Source organism: Pseudorca crassidens, chromosome 1 (genome assembly GCF_039906515.1).
Source record: "Pseudorca crassidens isolate mPseCra1 chromosome 1, mPseCra1.hap1, whole genome shotgun sequence".
Taxonomy (NCBI): domain Eukaryota; kingdom Metazoa; phylum Chordata; class Mammalia; order Artiodactyla; family Delphinidae; genus Pseudorca; species Pseudorca crassidens.
The window spans coordinates 116,212,122-116,229,943 of record NC_090296.1 but is presented as its reverse complement, the minus strand read 5'-3'; the positions used below and the strand labels follow the sequence as shown (position 1 = coordinate 116,229,943).

The 17,822-nt window shown below is 48.3% G+C and overlaps 1 protein-coding gene and 1 long non-coding RNA gene across 7 annotated transcripts in view; both read left to right on the top strand.

Moving 5' to 3' along the window:
- Window positions 1–17,822, top strand: part of LOC137231346 (ceroid-lipofuscinosis neuronal protein 6 homolog) — a 65,311-nt gene that overhangs the window by 20,356 nt on the left and 27,133 nt on the right. For 2 of the 6 annotated variants that reach the window (XM_067751815.1, XM_067751819.1), the window contains exon 1: window positions 11,750–11,985. The exons of the other annotated variants lie outside the window; for them this stretch is intronic. In XM_067751815.1, the coding sequence (XP_067607916.1) occupies window positions 11,900–11,985 (86 nt within the window). In that variant the 5' untranslated portion in view covers window positions 11,750–11,899. Of the gene's footprint in view, window positions 1–11,749; window positions 11,986–17,822 lie in introns of those variants that run through there. 6 annotated transcript variants of the gene reach the window in all.
- LOC137231412 (uncharacterized) lies at window positions 9,860–10,884 on the top strand. The gene is made up of 2 exons (XR_010946537.1): window positions 9,860–10,646; window positions 10,767–10,884. It is a non-coding gene; the product is annotated as an uncharacterized lncRNA (long non-coding RNA).

The window sequence follows — 17,822 nt, the reverse complement described above, 5'->3', positions numbered from 1 at the left end:
AATCCCACTAGCAATGTATAAGGGTTCCAATTTCTCCACATCTTCCCCAACACTTGTTATTGTTTGTCTTTTTGATCCCTTGCTTATTCCTGTGATCCCATCTTTTATTTCTTTAAACATTTTGTATCTAGTTATTTTACATCTTCTTCTATCTGATAATTGCAATAACTGAAAACCATAGGGATGTAAATGTGTTAACATTTTGTCTTCTCTTCATGGTAGCTCATTTCCTTTTGTATTTGATGATATATTTCTGTGAAAATATAAGGTAGGGTTTCTTGTGTTCATTGCTATATCCCCATCATCTAGAACAGTGACTGATATGTAACAGGTGCTCAACAAATTGTTGTTGAATGAACAAATGAGTCCTAAGGACCTAAGCAGGAAAGGAAACCCCAGAGACGATGTGCATTTGCTTCTGCTTAGTGCCAAGATGCCTATAGACCTACGGCTACGTTAGCCTCTATCAGTCACAGTCTCCTTGGGGAAAACAGAAGCCATACACTCTATGTATTCCAAGTGTATCCACCTGTGTCCAATCAGGAAACAAACCACACAGTGATTTATTTTTTTTGTTTTTGTTTTTGTTTTTGTTTTTGCGGTACGCGGGCCTCTCACTGTTATAGCCTCTCCCGTTGCAGAGCACAGGCTCCGGATGCACAGGCTCAGCAGCCATGGCTCACGGGCCCAGCCGCTCCGCGGCATGTGGGATCTTCCCGGACCGGGGCACGAACCAATGTTCCCTGCATCGGCAGGCAGACTCTCAACCACTGCGCCACCAGGGAAGCCCAGTCCAGCTTTTATAAAGAGCCCAAAGCAGTTGGTATTTTTCTCACAATGCTTTTCTAAACATTAATAAAAGCATTTCTAATTAAATGTTCACTGTTTACTGTTTCTAGCATATTAGTTTTAAATCATATTAAAGACATAGTAAAGTTTTTCGTGTTTCATAAAAAATTTTGCAGTGGAAGAGGGCCCCTTGTGTAATTAATGTCTACAATGACTCCATGCCTGTTTCATAAGGACTGAGCATGGCTTTACTAACAAGTTATTATAAGGGTTTGTTTATAATAACTTTACTTGTAAGACATTTTCATCATTTAATTTATGTCAAATCAGGAACAAACTCCCAACTCAAACAATGTTCTTATGGGGAAGACAGAGTTTTATGCAATGGTCAATTCAAGAATGCCCTGGGGAACAAACTAGATTGTCTCGTTTCAGGTATTTTAGCCCTGTCCTCCACCCCACCCCAAACCCGGCTACCTTACATGTTTCCCCAGGGAAGGGACCGCAGAGCAGGAAGACCTGGGAGTCCATCCTGGCTTCTGCTGGGTAACCTTGGCCTCACATCTCCAAGTTTCCGTTTAATCATCTGTCAAGGAGCAATGACAATACCACGGAGTAGGTGAGCAAGGACAGTAAGGTTACAAGAAATATTGGTTCCATGTGTGCTCTCCTGGTGCAGCTCAACAAATGCTTATTGACTGACTAGGTAACTGGGAACAGGCTCTGGCTAGTTGTCCAACTAGGAAAAGGGATCCCACTTTGCCTGCTGGGTCTATTCAGAGTTATGACTCGCCCATTGTTCGATGGGGGATCCTGTAGCCAAACAAATGAATAGTTAATTTAAAGTCAGGCAGCGAGGGCTTTTGGCTTTGGGTGGAAACTTAATTCCCAGATAATACATACATTATGTATAGACTGCCTATACCTGCCTCTGCGCTTGGCACTCAGGCCAGAGCCCTGCACAGGAAAGGCAGGGGAGGATGAGACGTAGGATGGTGGTGAATGACCCAGTCTAGAACTCCCCGCTCACATCGCAGGGGTGAGGAATCTCCAGGCCATGGGAGTGAAATGTACAACTTGATGTGTCAGCAGGGTGATACTGCCATGGTTACCTCTGCTGTCATTCAGAAGGTAATCTTTTTTGCAAGGCAGGGCATCTAAAGTTTTTAAGATTAAAGATCACTTGAAATGGTATTGCTACTTCGGAAAATAGTTCGCAGTTTCTTATAAAGTTAAATGTATAGTTACCATAGAAGCCAACAATCCCATTCCTAGGTGTTTACCTAAGAGAAATAAGACACCTGTCCACACAAAGACTTGTACATGAATGTTCCTAGCAACTTTATCAAACTGGAAACAACTCAGGTATCCTTCAAATGGATTAACAAACTGTGGTACATCCAGACAATAGAATTCTACTCGGTAATAAAAAGAACTGAACTCTTGAAATGTACAAAAATGCGAATGAATCTCAAAGGCATCATACTAAGTGGAAAAATCCAGATGGAAAAAGCTAGATGATTCCATTTATATGAAATTTAAGAAAAGACAAAACTATAATGACATAAAAAAATCAGTGGTTGTCAAGGGTTGACGATGGTAGAAGGGAGGGACTGCAAAGGGACAGGAGGGAATTTTTGGAAGTGATGGAATTATTCTGTATCATGACTGTGGTGGTGGTTACATGAGACTATACATTTGTCAAAATTCATTGACTTACACTTAAACTTAAAGAATTTTATTGTGTGTAAGTTATACCGCAATATAGCTAATTTTTTTTAAACCGTGACTTAAAGCTATCATGTTTATCTCTCAATTAAACCTGAAACTAGCAAAGTTTACTTAAGTGTGATCTTAGACTCATTTTCCAGGCAGATCAATGGGCCTCAGAAAAATTCCTAAGGACTCACTTCTGAGCTGGTGGTGGGAAAGGCTGATACAGGCTTCTAAAGCCAGAAGTTATGTGATGTTTTCTGCTTTGGGAGCCCATGGGCTCAAAGCCCAGAAAGGAATTCAGGGGCACCCTTACAACATGGAGCAGGATACAGACTACCTGGTGGGATTCCAGGGGATCCAGAAAGTTCTCCTTCAGATGGCCCCCACGTTGGTGCTAAACTTCTGATGCTTCCTCTGGATTGAGCATTGCCTTCCCCGAGCTTCCTACCCAGGAAAACACATTCTTGCCACCCGGACAATGACCATGAGTTTTCAGGCTTCTACCACCTTCTTAGAGCTTCCCAATAACCTTGGAAGGGGGCTGTTATGAGCATCCTGATCTTGGGTGGCTGTGTGGTGGCTGCAGTGTGCGGCAGCTTGAAGCGAGATCTCAGTTCCCTGGCCAGGGATCGAACCCAGGCCATAGCGGTGAAAGCACTGAATCCTAACCATTAGACCACCAGGAGTTAGTGGAGCAGGACCCTGGCTCTTGTCTGCTTTGAAGAAAGACTTCATCAAAGAGATGAAAAGTAGCGAGGCAAGTAAAGGGTTTATTAGGAGAGAAGATAAGTTCAGAGAAAGCATGGGTGGGCTGAGATAGAGAGAGAGCGAGCCACGCTTTTGGGGTGGTTTAAATCACTTATATGGGGGCAGTTCTTCCAGGTTTCCTCTGGCCAGTCCTCTTGCTTTGTCTGTCTTTGAGTCCATGTTTGGTCTGGCTCAGGGCCCTCCCCTCTGTGCAAGAGAATCTTTTACTCAAGGTGGATTCCAGCACGAGGGTCTCTAGGAGGTTAGCAGAACATATTATAGTCCAGTGCCCCCTCCCCTGAGGATCTTTTCTGTCCATGGGTAGCTTGAGGGGGTCTCCTTGACCTCAAGAATGAGAAATATGTGACCCCCCTATCTTTTATCTAAGCAGGGCTTAGCCCGTATTTGTTTTTCTCATTCCCATCATCTTGAAGTGTCCACAGGAGACAAAGTCCAGCTGCTTATCACGTTCCTGTTATTATCTTTATTTTCAAAGTGTAAACAGGAGGCTAGTTGTAAATGTCTAACCTGGGGCCCATCTATCTCCTACCTCAATCCCATTTTACAGGTAAAGAAACCAAGAACAGAGAGCTTGGGTGGCTTTTCCCAGAGCACACAGCCCTGAGTCAACCTCAGTGGGGCCAGAGCCTATCTAAGGCTTATCTTTTCAAAGCCCTCTCTTTCTGCAGCATGGCTGTCCACTCACATGAATGACTTTTCTACTTTTTAAAGATCAGGCCTATGAAGATGCCTCTGGGAAAAGCCTAGATTTTCTAACACTAACAGCTCTGGGTCTCTTGAATAGATGATTAATTTCAAAGTCCAGTCACACAGAGTTCAGGCTTAACAATTCTTAAATAGTTTTTAAAAGCAGATATTACTCCTTGCTCGCCATGGCCATGGAGAAACCTCCCTCAAGTCTGCATGGCCTGTCTGGCCAGGCAGCTTGTATGGTGGTTTCTGAAGAGTACGGGCGCCAGAGGCAGGCTGCCCAGTTCATTGATGGCCACACCACTGACAGGAGAGGCTGTGGGATCTTGGGCGGGTGACTCAGCCTCTCTGTGCCTGAGTTTCCTCATCTGTAAGCAAGGCAAAATTTATTCCTACCCCTAAGGGCTATTGTGAGAATTAAATGAGGGCAGACACGTAAAGCACTGAGACCAGGGCCTAGCACATAGCAGTTGTAAAATAAATGTTAGCTGTTAAGAGTGAAAGAAAAGGGGGGACTTCCCTGGTGATCCAGTGGTTAAGAATCCACCTTCCAATGCAGGGGATGCAGGTTCGATCCCTGGTCGGGGAACTAAGATGCCACATGCCGTGGGGCAGCTAAGCCCATGAGCCACAACTACTGAGCCTGCGTGCTCTAGAGCCCACGCACCACAGCTAGAGAGCCCACATGCTGCAACTACTGAACCCACACACTCTGGAGCCCGCGTGCCACAACTAGAGAGCCCGCGTGCTGCAACTAAGACCCGATGCAGCCAAATAAATAAATTAATTTTTTAATAAAAGTGAAAGAAAAGGACCCTGAATTCCTTTCTGGGCTTTGAACCCATGGACTCCCAAAGCAGAAAACACCACGTAAGTTCTGGTTTTAGAAGCTCACATCAGCCTTTTCCACCACAGGCTCAGGAGCAAGTGCTTAGAAATTCATTTGAAGCAGTAATTTTGAGGCCCACTGACCTTTTTTTAAAAATGAGTCTAAGATTAAACTTAAGTAAACCTCACTAATGTTCACGTAAGAGCTAAGGATGTGGCATCAGGGCAGTGGCAGGCCCTGGGACCCTGTTAGCAGCAGGTGGGAAGGAGGGGGGGCTAGCTGAGAACAATTCAGTGGGGGAGGCAGACTTCCAGACAAGGTTTATGACACACGTAGAAAAGAGTGATCTCTTCCATTAAGGCATGGGGAAAGAGCACAGAATCTCCTGTCTTAGGGCTTTTGTTGAAGCCTAAGGTAGTGAACCGTCCCCTTCTTCCCTGGCCTATCTGGCCAGAGAGGGAGCAGCTGTGACTGTACAGCACCTGGCCTCACTGACTGGCCCAGGGTGGGCACCTGCCTCAAGCTGAGCCAATCGTAATCCCTCCACGAGAACTTAGAATTGGGCCCAGAAGAGTCCAGGCTCATTCTGCTTAACTCCTGGATGAAGGTGAGGTAAACTTGGAAGCTGTCAGCTGAGGCCATTTGCTGCCAATGCTCCCTAGGACACAGGGCAAGCCAGTTTCAGAGACAGAGAGAAGGATGGAACAGAAGCAGAGTTGGAGGGAGGTGGCTTTCGGGTTTCTCTAAGTCCAGGCCCTGGTTCTCAACTGTTCCCCAAGGGCCAGCTGCATCCTCGTACTTAGATTCCTTTAAAATCGCTTTTTGCCATTAACCTGGCCCCAGCTGTTTCTAGCAGTCACAACCACAAGACTCTTTTTTTTTTTTAATAAATTTATTTATTTATTTTTGGCTGCATTGCGTTTTCGTTGCTGCACACGGGCTTTCTCTAGTGGCAATGAGCGGGGGCTACTCTTCGTGTGGTGCGCGGGCTTCTCATTGCGGTGGCTTCTCTTGTTGCGGAGCACGGGCTCTAGAGCAGGGCTCAGTATTTGTGGCTTGTGGGTTCTAGAGCACAGGCTCAGTAGTTGTGGCACGCAGGCTCAGTAGTTGTGGCTCGTGGGCTCTAGAGCGCAGGCTCAGTAGTTGTGGCACGCGGGCTCAGTAGTTGTGGCTCGTGGGCTTAGTTGCTCCGCAGCATGTGGGATCTTCCTGAACCAGGGCTCGAACCCATGTCCCCTGCATTGGCAGGCTGATTCTTAACCACTGCGCCACCAGGGGAGCCCCCACAAGACTCTTAATGAAAGCAATTTGAGGCAAACACCTCCTTCTGTTTCTTTCCCCCACAGTGTGGTCACCCTCCAAGCTTCCTTAAGGATGACCTCAGCCTGGAGGAGGGTGTCCTACAGGCAACACCAGCTGATAGGGGAAGCCATTCTCCATCTCCTTCTATGGTCCCTCCCTCTTCCCCTAGGCCTATCCTCTCTTCTCTGAGGTCTGACCATGTGTAACCCCTGTTTCCCACAAGCAGAGGTCCCTAAATCAGGCCTTTCCTGACTGCCTTTCTCCCAGCATAACTGCCCCTTCCCTGTCCCGTTTCTTCTTTGTCTGCCCTCCTTAGTCCCAGCTTCTGAGTTCAGAGGGCTGTGTGTCATGCCTCCCAGGTGGTGGCTACAGCCTAACAGGGGACTTCAAAGCCTTCCAGAGAGATGATGGATATTAGCTGAACCTACTGTAATCATTTCATAATATACGTAAATCAAACCATGATGCCGTTTGCCTTAAACTCGTGCAGTGATGTATCACAGTTATTTCTCAACAAAACTGCGGGCGTGGGGGGGAAAGCCTTCCTGGGGCAGACCAGCGTGGGAAGATGTTTTGGGAAAAGAAAAATTTTCAGAAGTTCTTATGTAAACTTGATAGAAAGATGAGGGTTCGTCTCACCAGATTAGGAGTGAGGAGATTGGAGTCTAGCCCTGGCTTTGCTTCTAACTCACTGTGTGACCTCAGGCTTCAGTTTCCTCAGCAGCAGAATGGCAGAGTTGAATGAGATCAAAGGCTTTTGGGAGCCTTATAAGGAGGCCTTGGTCATCGCCTTGGAAACGGGAGGGGGGAAAGAGAGATGGTACCTGGGCCCCTGTTTCTCTTCACTCAGAGCGGCCCCACTTGTACCTGTTTTATACACGGAGCCTCCTTCTCAAATGTTACCTTATCCCAGGTTTCCGAAGAAGCAGATCTTGAGGCAGAAGTGTATGTGCTAACACTTTATGATGGAGTACGATGCTAGGGAAGCTGAGGTGAGAGAGAGGAAAGGAGGGAGAGGGCACAGAGGACTTTGCTGAGCTGGCTGCTATACACCTCCCCTGATGCTAAATCTTGTGGGACCTTCTTTAATGAGGCTGTATGAAGCTTAGGACAGTCCACCCAGAAAGAGGAAGAGAAAGGAATTTATCTGCCAATCCCTGTCTCTTACGGGTCAAAGGTTCACCCCATGGGGTGTCTGACACTCCTGCAGTCTCAGGCCAGAAATTTGGGGGATCGGGGGGTGCCATTGGCTTGTGCTGGTGAAACAAGTGGCAAGACCTGGAAGACAGGTGTAGCTGAGAGGATCTTAGGTGGACATTAAAAAGGAGCTCATACAGCTCTAGTTGGAAAAGAGTGAGAACTTCTGCTAAAATAAAAGTTGAGGGCTTCCCTGGTGGTGCAGTGGTTGAGAGTCCGCCTGCCGATGCAGGGGACACGGGTTCGTGCCCCGGTCCGGGAGGATCCCACATGCCGCGGAGCGGCTGGGCCTGTGAGCCATGGCCACTGAGCCTGCGCGTCCGGAGCCTGTGCTCCGCAACGGGAGAGGCCACAACAGTGAGAGGCCCGCGTACCGAAAAAAAAATGAATAAATAAAAATAAATAAATAAAATAAAATAAAATAAAAGTTGAAACCACTGGTCTGTGTAATCCCAAAGGACCTTCCCAGCTGCAAAGTCCCTTGATGCTGTTCACTGAAATTGCAGCTGAGACCATTTGCCCTTCTGGTGGGCAGGAACCATGTCCCCAGAGAGTTGGAAGCAAGATTCCTGGAAATGTGTATCCCTCAGTGCCCAGGAGTTGGTGCCAACTTTGCTCTATCCCCCACCCCTGGCCCTGCTCCCCTCGATTTCCATGCAATTTGAGAGCTAACACAGATCGTATTTTTAAAGAGTTCCGATGGGACAGGAAAAAGGGGGGGCTGATAATCCCACCAGGCTGGGGGAGTTTTCATCTTGTTCATTCCGAAAGTCCCAGCCTCCCTGCCAGCCTGGACTCCCCTCCACTCAGGAGCAGCTGTCGGCTCCAGACAGGAGGCAGATTTGATGGTATTTAAGGGATTGGAGGATTAAGTGAGCCAGAGAGGCCCCCACTGCACAGCCTCATCCTCTAATGGCTGGAAGCCCACTCCTGGGTATTATTAAATCGATGATTACATCACAGGTATGGCATACCCCTACCTTTGGAGCCCAGCAGGCTTGCAAAGCCATCAGAGAATGAGAGATTAGGGTCAGAGTGGGCAGCCTCAATCCTTCTTCTCTGGTGTATGCATAGATCAATCTGTAGATGGAAGATCAGACTCACCAAAATTAAATCTGGGATCCAGTCTGAGCATTGTCATTGGCTGACCTTGGGTACACTACTTCAGCTCAGGACATTGGCTTTCCCTGATGCAAAACAGGAACATCCCCTGCTTGCTGAAAGCAAACGTGCCCTTTAGTGGGGCTGGGGTGGGCATTGGGGGTGTGACCTGTGGGCTGCTGGAGCCCAGGATGATCCTGATGGAAAATGGTCCTGATGCATGCACCAGCCACAGTCAAGATGGGACATACGGGCTCTGATCAAAAGGAGAAGGAATAAACCCAATAAAAGTCTCTCAAGTGAAAAGACAGGAAAGAAAATAGAATGGAAGTAGGCATAGCTCAAACCCCTCACATCATGGAGGGAAACCTCAGGTCCAAGGACAGACTGTTGTAAATAACAAACCCACCAGTGCCAGGCTCTGTGCTAAGCGCTTCACGTGCATTATTTCACTGAATCATCACAACCCCAATGCAGTAGATGCAACAAGCTTCTCCCTGTTACAGATGAGTAAAGTGAGGCTGAGAGGGGTTAAGCAATTTACCCAAGTGTCACAGCTAGTTAGCAACGGTATCAGGATTGAAATCCAGGCAGTCTGCCTTGCAGATTGTTCTCTGGCTTCTTTTTTTTTTTTTTTTTAATTGAAGTATAGATGATTTACAATGTTGTGTTAGTTTCTGGTGTACAGCAGAGTGATTCAGATATATATATATATATATATATATATATATATATATATATATATATTCCTTTCCATTATGGTTTATTACAGGTTGCTTATTCTTTTATATTTTATATTCTTTTCCATTATGGTTAATATAGTTCCCTGTGCTATACAGTAGGACTCTGTTGTTTGCTCTCAGGCTTTGCCCATCGTTCTCTTCTCTCACAGGGAAGCTGTCTCCCCAGGTAACCTCTAAGGTTCTAATTGTCATCTGTATTCCTGTGACTCCCAAGTCTGTCTGCCCAACTCCCAAGTCTGGCCTAAGTTTCAGATCCATGGGTCCATCAGCCTTCCTGACCCACCTCAAGCTTAATGTGTCCAAGGATGAATTCTCATTTAGCTCCAACCCGCTTCCCAAGGGGTACCTCCACCATCCACCCAGCTGCAGAAACTGGCCACTGCCTGAACTCTTCTCTCACCCCTGACATCCAAGGCACAGCCTTGGTACCTCCCACACAACTCTTGATGTCATCAATTCTCTCCTTTCCACTGTCACTGTAACCAGTCCAGGACCCTCACTAGAAGAACTGGGCCCCAGTCTCTAGTCCTGCCTCCTTTTATCCACCTCCCCGAACCCCCATGCTGTGGAGGGAAGGGTCTAAAATGCAAATATGTTGGTGCCACTCCCCTGCCCAACAGCCTTGAACTACTTCCCATTTGTTCTCTGGATAAAGGCTCTCCTCCTTTGCGCTGGTTCCTTCCCCAGGTCAACTCCTGTTGCTCTCCCTCCCTGCCCTCTGCTGCTCTCCCTCCCTGCCCTCTGCTGCTCTCAGTGAACTTCTTTCTGTTCCTCCAAACATCAGGGTCTCTCTGGATGCCAAGCCCCCTGGCTGGCTGTCCCCTCTGACTGGAACACTCTTCCCCACTCCTCATGTGTTTGGTGGACTTCTGCTCAGACTTCATTGTCAGCTCAGAAGTCCAAAGTCACAGCTAGGATGTCCATCTGAAGCCCAGTCCCCCTAAACTGAATTCATGATTAATCTCTCCAAAACTTTATTCCCTTTCTTGTCCCCTCTGACCTCAATCCTGTGCTAACTGAACACTAATCAGCCAGAGTCAGGTGACTAAAACTGTTGTTGTTAACATCGTTAATGTACTAAAATTGCTACTATAGGTATCATCATTAACATACAAACCCAGGTTGTTTCTCCAGGGCAAGATGAGCTAACAGAGCCCCCCAGCCATGGACCACCTGGTTGGAGAATCATAACCAGAGATATCCCGACTCCTGAAACAACAATTAACAAATGTCACAAGACGATGATTAATCCCAGCCTCTTTGTTCTTCCCCTTAAAAAAACCCCCTAACTCAAAGACTAAATTGGAGTGGATCTGAGGCTTGTCTCCCACTCCCTTGCTTGGCACCCTGCAATAAACACTGTACTTTCCTTCACCAAGTGGACAAAAAAAAAAAGTTGTCCACCATCAAGCCATCAGCCACTGCAGCTGCCCCCACTGTGCACCCTGAGGGGAATTCAGGATGGAGAAAAACAGGATTCTGGCCCTAGATAGTTAAGATGCAGATCAAAGGTCAGTAAGCCCAGACTCTTGCATCTTCCCATACACTAAAATCATTAACTTGAGATGTCTGTTTTTTGTGATTAGCGGTAATCTTTTGACGTTCGACTACATTTTTTTTTTTTTTCTCAGCAAAAACTCCTGTGTATCCTGGCTCCTCCCTTACCTCTTTGGAACAGTTCCTCAAAGCTATCTGAGCTATCTGGCCTACAGTTCTCAGTAATGTCCCCGAATAAAACATAATTCTCAACTTTTAGGTTGTGCATTTTTTTTCAGCGGACAACCACAACTCATTGTCAGTAAATTGGCTTTGCTCAACGTTTGCAAACGGAGTTCAGTTTCCTAAGGCCTCCTCCAGAAGCCTTGTCTGACCCCACCCCCTCCAAGTTTCCACCGTCACAATACTCAGTACCTTCCCCAGCACACCACTTACCAATCCGCACCCCGAACACCCCATGTAAGCCTACGAGGGTAGGGCTCATCCATTCTCATATGGGATGGGGCGCTGCTCAGGAGTTAATACATGTTTGAATGGAAGAGAAGGGAAGTAACTTTTACAAAACCACAGAGTCCAAGAAAGTGACAAAGCCGGAAATGGATTCTGTATCACCCTCCTCCCCAACCTGGAAAGAATTCGCTCTTCTTTGCGTCCTACCCTCCTATCCCACCGATTTTTGATTCCCAGCGTCAAGGGCCATAGAGTTGACATTTTAAGGAGTGCTATCTTCCATCTGAGGAAGGAACGTGCATAACACAGTGGGGAAGGGCTTTGAACCCGTCCCCCCAAGCCTTCCCGTCCCCAAGGACAGCGGAAATCCAGTCTCGTCTCCTCCCCAGGGGAGCATTTGGGTCGAATTAGTCTTTCTCCACGTCCCTAGCCCACCCTAGACTAATATCTAATATGCGGGTCTCGGGCAGCCTAGGCAAAGCTTCCCGCCACCGGCCACGCAGGGGACCCCAGCAGATCCCAGCCCCATTAGGCTACACGTTGTGCCCTCCTGCATCGGTCCCCACCCACTGCCTGGGACGCCACAGTCATCGGGCCCCTCCTTCCCCGCGCGGAGCCGGCCCCGCCTCCCGCGCTCCCGCGGCGCGTCTCTTGTCCCGCCCCCCGCCGGCCCCTCCTCTGGCCCGGGCCTCTGGGGCCGAGCGCTCTCCCGCCGGTCCGGACCGGCGCTGGGTGTTTGCTTTCTCGGCAGTCAGGCCAGCCAAGCCCGTTTCCAGCTCGGGGCAGCGGGGCGGAGGGCCCGGCCGGCGGGGCAGCCATGGAGGCGGCGGCACGGAGGCGGCAGCACCCGGGAGCGGCGGGTGGCCCGGGCGCGCAGCCGGGCGCCTCCTTCCTGCAGGCCAGGTGGGCGCGCGTCGGCGGGCGGAGCTGAACCACAGCCCCGCCACGTGACGGGGAGGGCGGGGGACCGGGGCCACGGGGCCCGGGTGGGTAGTCCACGCGCTATCCCTGCAGCTGCTTCTCGCTCACTCCCCTGAGCCCCGCCTCCGCGCTCCTTTCTCTTCCTGGGGGAACCCCGTGCCCAGGGAGGCTCAGCGGCGGGGTTCAACTGCCCAGCGGCCCGGCCGGCTCTAGGACAGTCGCTCAGCTGGGGTCCAGGAAACTCGGGGTGGGAACGTCGGCGGCGGGCCCAGAGGACATCTCTGCTCACTAGGGACCCCAACGCGCCTGCAAGCCCCGGGCGCCAACCCGAGTTCTCGGGGTGCCTCTAAACTTGACTTGGGTTCTGATATTAACAGGAGACTCACTCCTTGCCCCGAGGAACCAAAGAATGTGGGAATGTAAAGGGAACAGACAGCGAAATGTGGAAGCTCCCCTCCAGAGAAAGAATTAGGAAGGGCTTTTTCCACATGGTTGCTGTTCCCTTCTCTCAGTAAGGGGAAGTTATTGGTTTATGTAGCTGAGACCAGGTGCTTGGGGCAGAGGAAAAGGTACAGAAGCCACCTTTTAATCTTTCCCTCCACTCTACTTTCATACCATTTTACAAATTATAGACATTCATTGCACATAGTAGGCATTCATTAAGCATCTCTGTTGTGTCCAGCGCTGTGCCAGGCACTAAAGCGGTGGGTAAGGTGAAGCTAGGAGGGTCCCACAGTCTGGTAGGGCGGGCCTGGGAGGAACAGTCCAGGGGCTGAGAGGTCGTCTTGGAGGGCTGCCTGGAGGAAGTGGAGCTTGAGCTGCATCTCAAAGAACTCAGTAGGTGACAGGGGAAGAAAGGCTGTTTCAGCCAGGGGAAAGCTTGGGAAAGGCAAAGACTGCAGTGGTGCTGGAGCTTTCTTTGTGTACAGTGGCAGGAGGATGCAGACGGATTGTGAAGGGCCTTGAATGGCAGCAGAGCTGGGACCAGAGTGAGAGCCTTGAGTGCAAAAATTAAGGAGATGCTCTTGGGGCACTAGTGTTCAAAAACCTTCCATGGCTCCCCTATGCCTACTTAAATGTTGGGCCCTGTGTGCCTCACTTGCCTCACCCTAGTTCCTGCCCTAAATGTCAGGTTAAGGATGCAGCTTTTGTTCTGTAGGGCACGGGGGAGCCATGGAAGGCTTTTGAGCACTAGTGTGCTCAGTTTTAGGAAGTTTGTGGTATGATTTGGGATGAAATCTGAGAAGAAGTCTGAGAGACTTGGGCGAGAGTAGCTCTTTTTCATGCTACTAAGGACATCTCTGTTCCGGATCACCTATAAGTTGGGAGTCTTTGACTGCCTTGAACTGTGGTAGCCCAATTAGAACAGTGTGTGAGTAGTGGATATGGTCACCACTTTATCTCATATGCAGGGTTTCCACATGCAGCATCTTACTCAGTCTTTTTGTATTTTGTATATGTGGAAACTGAGGTCTAAGGAGGTTTACATCATTTGCCGGCAAGAACCAGGGCCTAAACCCAGGGCTTCTGTTTTCTGTTCTTACTGCTCCACTCTGGCTATTCCTCTTTACTCCTACATGAGCTCCCCACCATCCAGGTTGCTCGTGGGGATGGCATGAGAGGCTGGCTGTCTTCCAGGGTGTCTCTGCCCCCCCTCATTGGGTGCCTGTAGGCCGGTTCTCAATATCATTGCTGCACAAGACAGTAGGCAGAATCATCCTGTCTGACTCCTAGGATGCTTGGATTTCCTCTGCTATATTCATGCTTTGCTTACATACCTCTAATGACAAGGTGCTCACTACCTTTCAAGGGACTCTATTCCAGCTTCCACCTGCTCTGTTGACAGTTTTTTGTATTGTAATCAAAGTAATACATGCCCATGATTAAATACAACTGCACAGACAGGCTTAGAGTAAAAAGCAGTGGCCCTTTTTCCACCTCTCCCTAGTACCAGAGACAACCATGTTAGCTTCTTTTAACTGTTTCTACCAGAATTAAATTCATAGTTCTAAATAATAATAACAAATACTACGTACATACCACTTTCTGTGGGCCAGGCCCTGCTCTTAAGTTTTTGCATTTAAAAAAAAGAAAAAGTTTTTGCATAATTTAATTCAGCCACAACTCTTGACGTAAGATCTAGTATTATCCCCCATTTTACAGATGAGAACATTGAGGCCCAGGAGGTAACTTGCTCAAGATTTGGTTAGTGGTAGAGCTGGGATATGAACCCAGGCAATCTCCAAAGTCCACACTCAAAACCTATGCTCAGGGCTTCCTCGGTGGCGCAGTGGTTAAGAATCCGCCTGCCAATGCAGGGGACACGGGTTCAATCCCTGGTCTGGGAAGATCCCACATGCCGTGGAGCAACTAAGCCTGTGCGCCACAACTACTGAGCCTGCGCTCTAGAGCTCGTGAGCCACAACTACTGAAGTCCGCATGCCTAGAGCTCGTGATCTGCAACAAGAGAAGCCACTGCAATGAGAAGCCCGCACACCACAATGAAGAGTAGCCCCCGCTCACTGCAACTAGAGAAAGCCCACAAGCAGCAACAAAGACCCAACACAGCCAAAACTAAATAAATAAATTTATTTAAAAAAAAAAAAAAAGCTATGCTCAACTGCTATTTCTTGGTTTATCAGTTGCCTCTAAGCTAATGTTTACCCACTAATTTCCTGTTATGATTTGGTTCACTTATGCCGCTCCTGTCTTCACAAGATGGTTTTGTATCACCATTTTTAGTTTTGCTCTTTGTTACCTTTGTAGCCTTAAGGAATATGTATATACCATTATTTCTTTTACGGTCAACTGTGAAGCAATATCTTTTTTTCCCCAAAGTTTACCTATTTATTTATTTATTGAAGTATAGTTGATTTACAATAAGGGCAGTATCTCTTGATTCCTTTTTAAAAGATTATTAGTCTCCTACCCTAATCTCTAGCATTCTTTACCGTTTCCCCAACTCCTGTCATCTGTAGTTTTACTTTCAAGTTGTCAAGGTTCACAGTAGTATTTACCTGCTGTTTTTTAACCGTAATTGCCTTCCATGTTTTGTTTGTGGATTGATTATGAACTTTGGAAATCAGTATACAATGTTTTTATTAGTTAAGCCATGTAAATATTGTTCCCTACAGAGTCCAGTAAGTTTAACAGTTACATTTGCTTTCTTATATTGCTTTTGTTTTTCCTGGAGTTTCTAATTGCCTTTCCTTTTTTTCTCTTATTTTTTGCCTTCATTTTCTCATTTTTTGTTCAAACTTGTCGTCATGTGAGGTATTTCCCCATCGTGTATATAGAACCAAAATCAGTCCCTCTATAGTCCCCAAGGTCCCTGCTTGACTCCACCATGGCTGAGCTGCTGACCGCTTTGAATATTTCATCTATATGTTATGTGCTTTATGGCAGGGGTCCCCAATACCCGGTACCAGTCCACAGCCTGTTAGGAACTGGGCTGCACAGCAGGAGGTGAGCAAGTGAGCAGTCGTTCATCTGCCACTCCCCATCACCACCTGAACCATCCCCCCTATTGCTCGCATTACTGCCTGAACCATCCCCCATCTCCTCCCCCCGCCACCGCCGCCCCCCCCACCCCCGTCCATGGAAAAATTGTCTTCCACAAAACTGGTCCCTGGTGCCAGAAAGGTTGGGGACCGCTGCTTTATGGTATGCGCTCCCCAACTGTCGTGGTATCAGTTTTCCCAGATGGTAGACTTGTAAAGCCGTGGAGGAGGTTAAAGGCCATCCTTGTCTTGGGTTACCTGCCATTGTGCTTTCACTGTTGTTCTCAGCAGGAGTTTCTGATGATGGAGGCCTAGAGCTGGCATGGCTGGAGGCTAGGTGTGTGAAGTCTGTGAAGTCAGAAAGTTGGGTTAGGTTTGAGGATGCTCATCCCCAAGAGAGGGGCTGGGGGAGAGGATGCCTTCACCCTTCATGATCTGCCCCCTGTGCTCAGAGTCCCAACAGGAGAAAACCAGTCAGATGCTCACGAATCTTGATTCCCAAGTTAGGTGTCTGCCCTGCACCTGCCCTTTTTCTTCCTGCTCTGCTCAGCCAGGCTGGACTCCTGATGGGGGTCCCCCTTGACTGAGTGCCTCCTGAGGTGGAGGAGGAAATAGTCCCTGAGCCCCTAGTGTGTGCTTCGTATCCACAGCTTCCAGAGACCCACACTTAAGTGCTTCCCAGGCTTTCAAAACGCCTTTACTTCCTGTACCAAACATCCTGCTCTTTGCCCAGTTTGAAGGTTTCCAGAATAAAACACTGAGGACTGTCATTCTCCTTCCCCATCCAAGTTCTTCAGGCCCGGAGGTTGCCACCATCTGCTTTTTGAGGCCTTTCCCTGATGGTCACAAAGGGGAAGGGGCACGGTGGGGCCTCTATACCAGTCACTTGTCTCAGACAATGACTGAATGTCTGCCCCCGTCGGAAGGCCCAGCAGCCCCTCCTCTTCTTCCACCAATAAGCCAGGCATCTGAGCTCCCTTCAGCACCTTTCTCACTTCCACCTCCAGGCCTTTGATCCTGCTCTCCTGCTGCTTTTCTGCCTACTGGAATCCACCCATCCATGCTTCCAGGCTCCCTTTCTTCCTGCAGGTGTTGCATACTGCTTCAGGCTACACCGATCCCTCTCTATCTTGATCTCCTGATATGCCACAAAGCTTATAATAATCAGCAACAAAATAGGAAGCTACTTAGAGCACAGGTCTTGAATCCTTAGAGACCCAGGTTTGAATTCTCTGCCTTTCAGGACTCCTGGATTATGAGTGACAGAAAGCCAGTGTGAACTGCAGCACCCTTAGCAAAAGGGAATGTACTGGCTCTTGTGGCCAAACCATTGCCTTGGGAACGCCTGGAACTGGGAATGTGAACCCTCTCAGGCCTTCTTCTCCTCTTTCCCTGCTCCTCTCTGCAGGGCTGCTTCATTCTCACCTGGCTGTCCCTTGAGGCTGGAACCTTGGCCACAGGCAGCCCCGCGCTCTCATCTTTAGCATCCCAGCACCAGAAAGGAAGATGCTCTTTTCAACTCTAGTTAGAAAAGTCCCACTGCTCCAGCCTGGGTCACTGGCCCTCCCTGTGGCTCAGGATACATCATCTCTCACCAGAAGAAGGAGGGAGTAGGAAGGCTGACAAAAGGAATAGTTGATGCAGCTCCTTTTTTTTTTTTTTTTTTTACATATGTCCACTCTTTTTTATTCTTTTCCTTATGATGCAGCTTCTTATTAGCGGGGGTAACCTTGGTTAAGCCTCAGTATCCTTATCTGTAAAATGGGAGGGTAACAGCCTCCTGTTCTGGCTGTGGGGATTAGATGAGATGGTGCTGGTGAAGCTCCTAGCACAGCACACAGTCGGCACTCCGTAAGTGGTGAGCACTGAGTAGAGGGGACAGGAAGACTTAGTTGACCTAGGAAAGGCCCACTCAACCCGCCTTGCCTGCCGCTAGAGGGTGATGAGATCCTCCAAGAGCTTACCTCTCTGTGTCTGGGTTGCTCTAGCAGCCCAGTGTGGACCATACTTGGAATTGGCTAAAAAGGATCCCAGAAAGTTATGGAAGCAATAGCAGTGTTGACAGAGTAAAATCTTCATGGTGCCTCTAAGCTATTGTTTGCCACTAAAACGAATGAATAACTGGTAACGGAGATTGTTTTATATCAACCAGTAATCACTGAGCATAAATCAGGTACTGAGCTGAAAACTCTGGAGAATATGGACTCACATCACACAGCTCCTGGTCTTGGCACTAATGGGGCAGCACAACTTACACCTCAGTCATCTTAGGAGGAGTGAGCTGCTTGTCACTGGAAGTATGCAAGTAGTGGCAGGGAC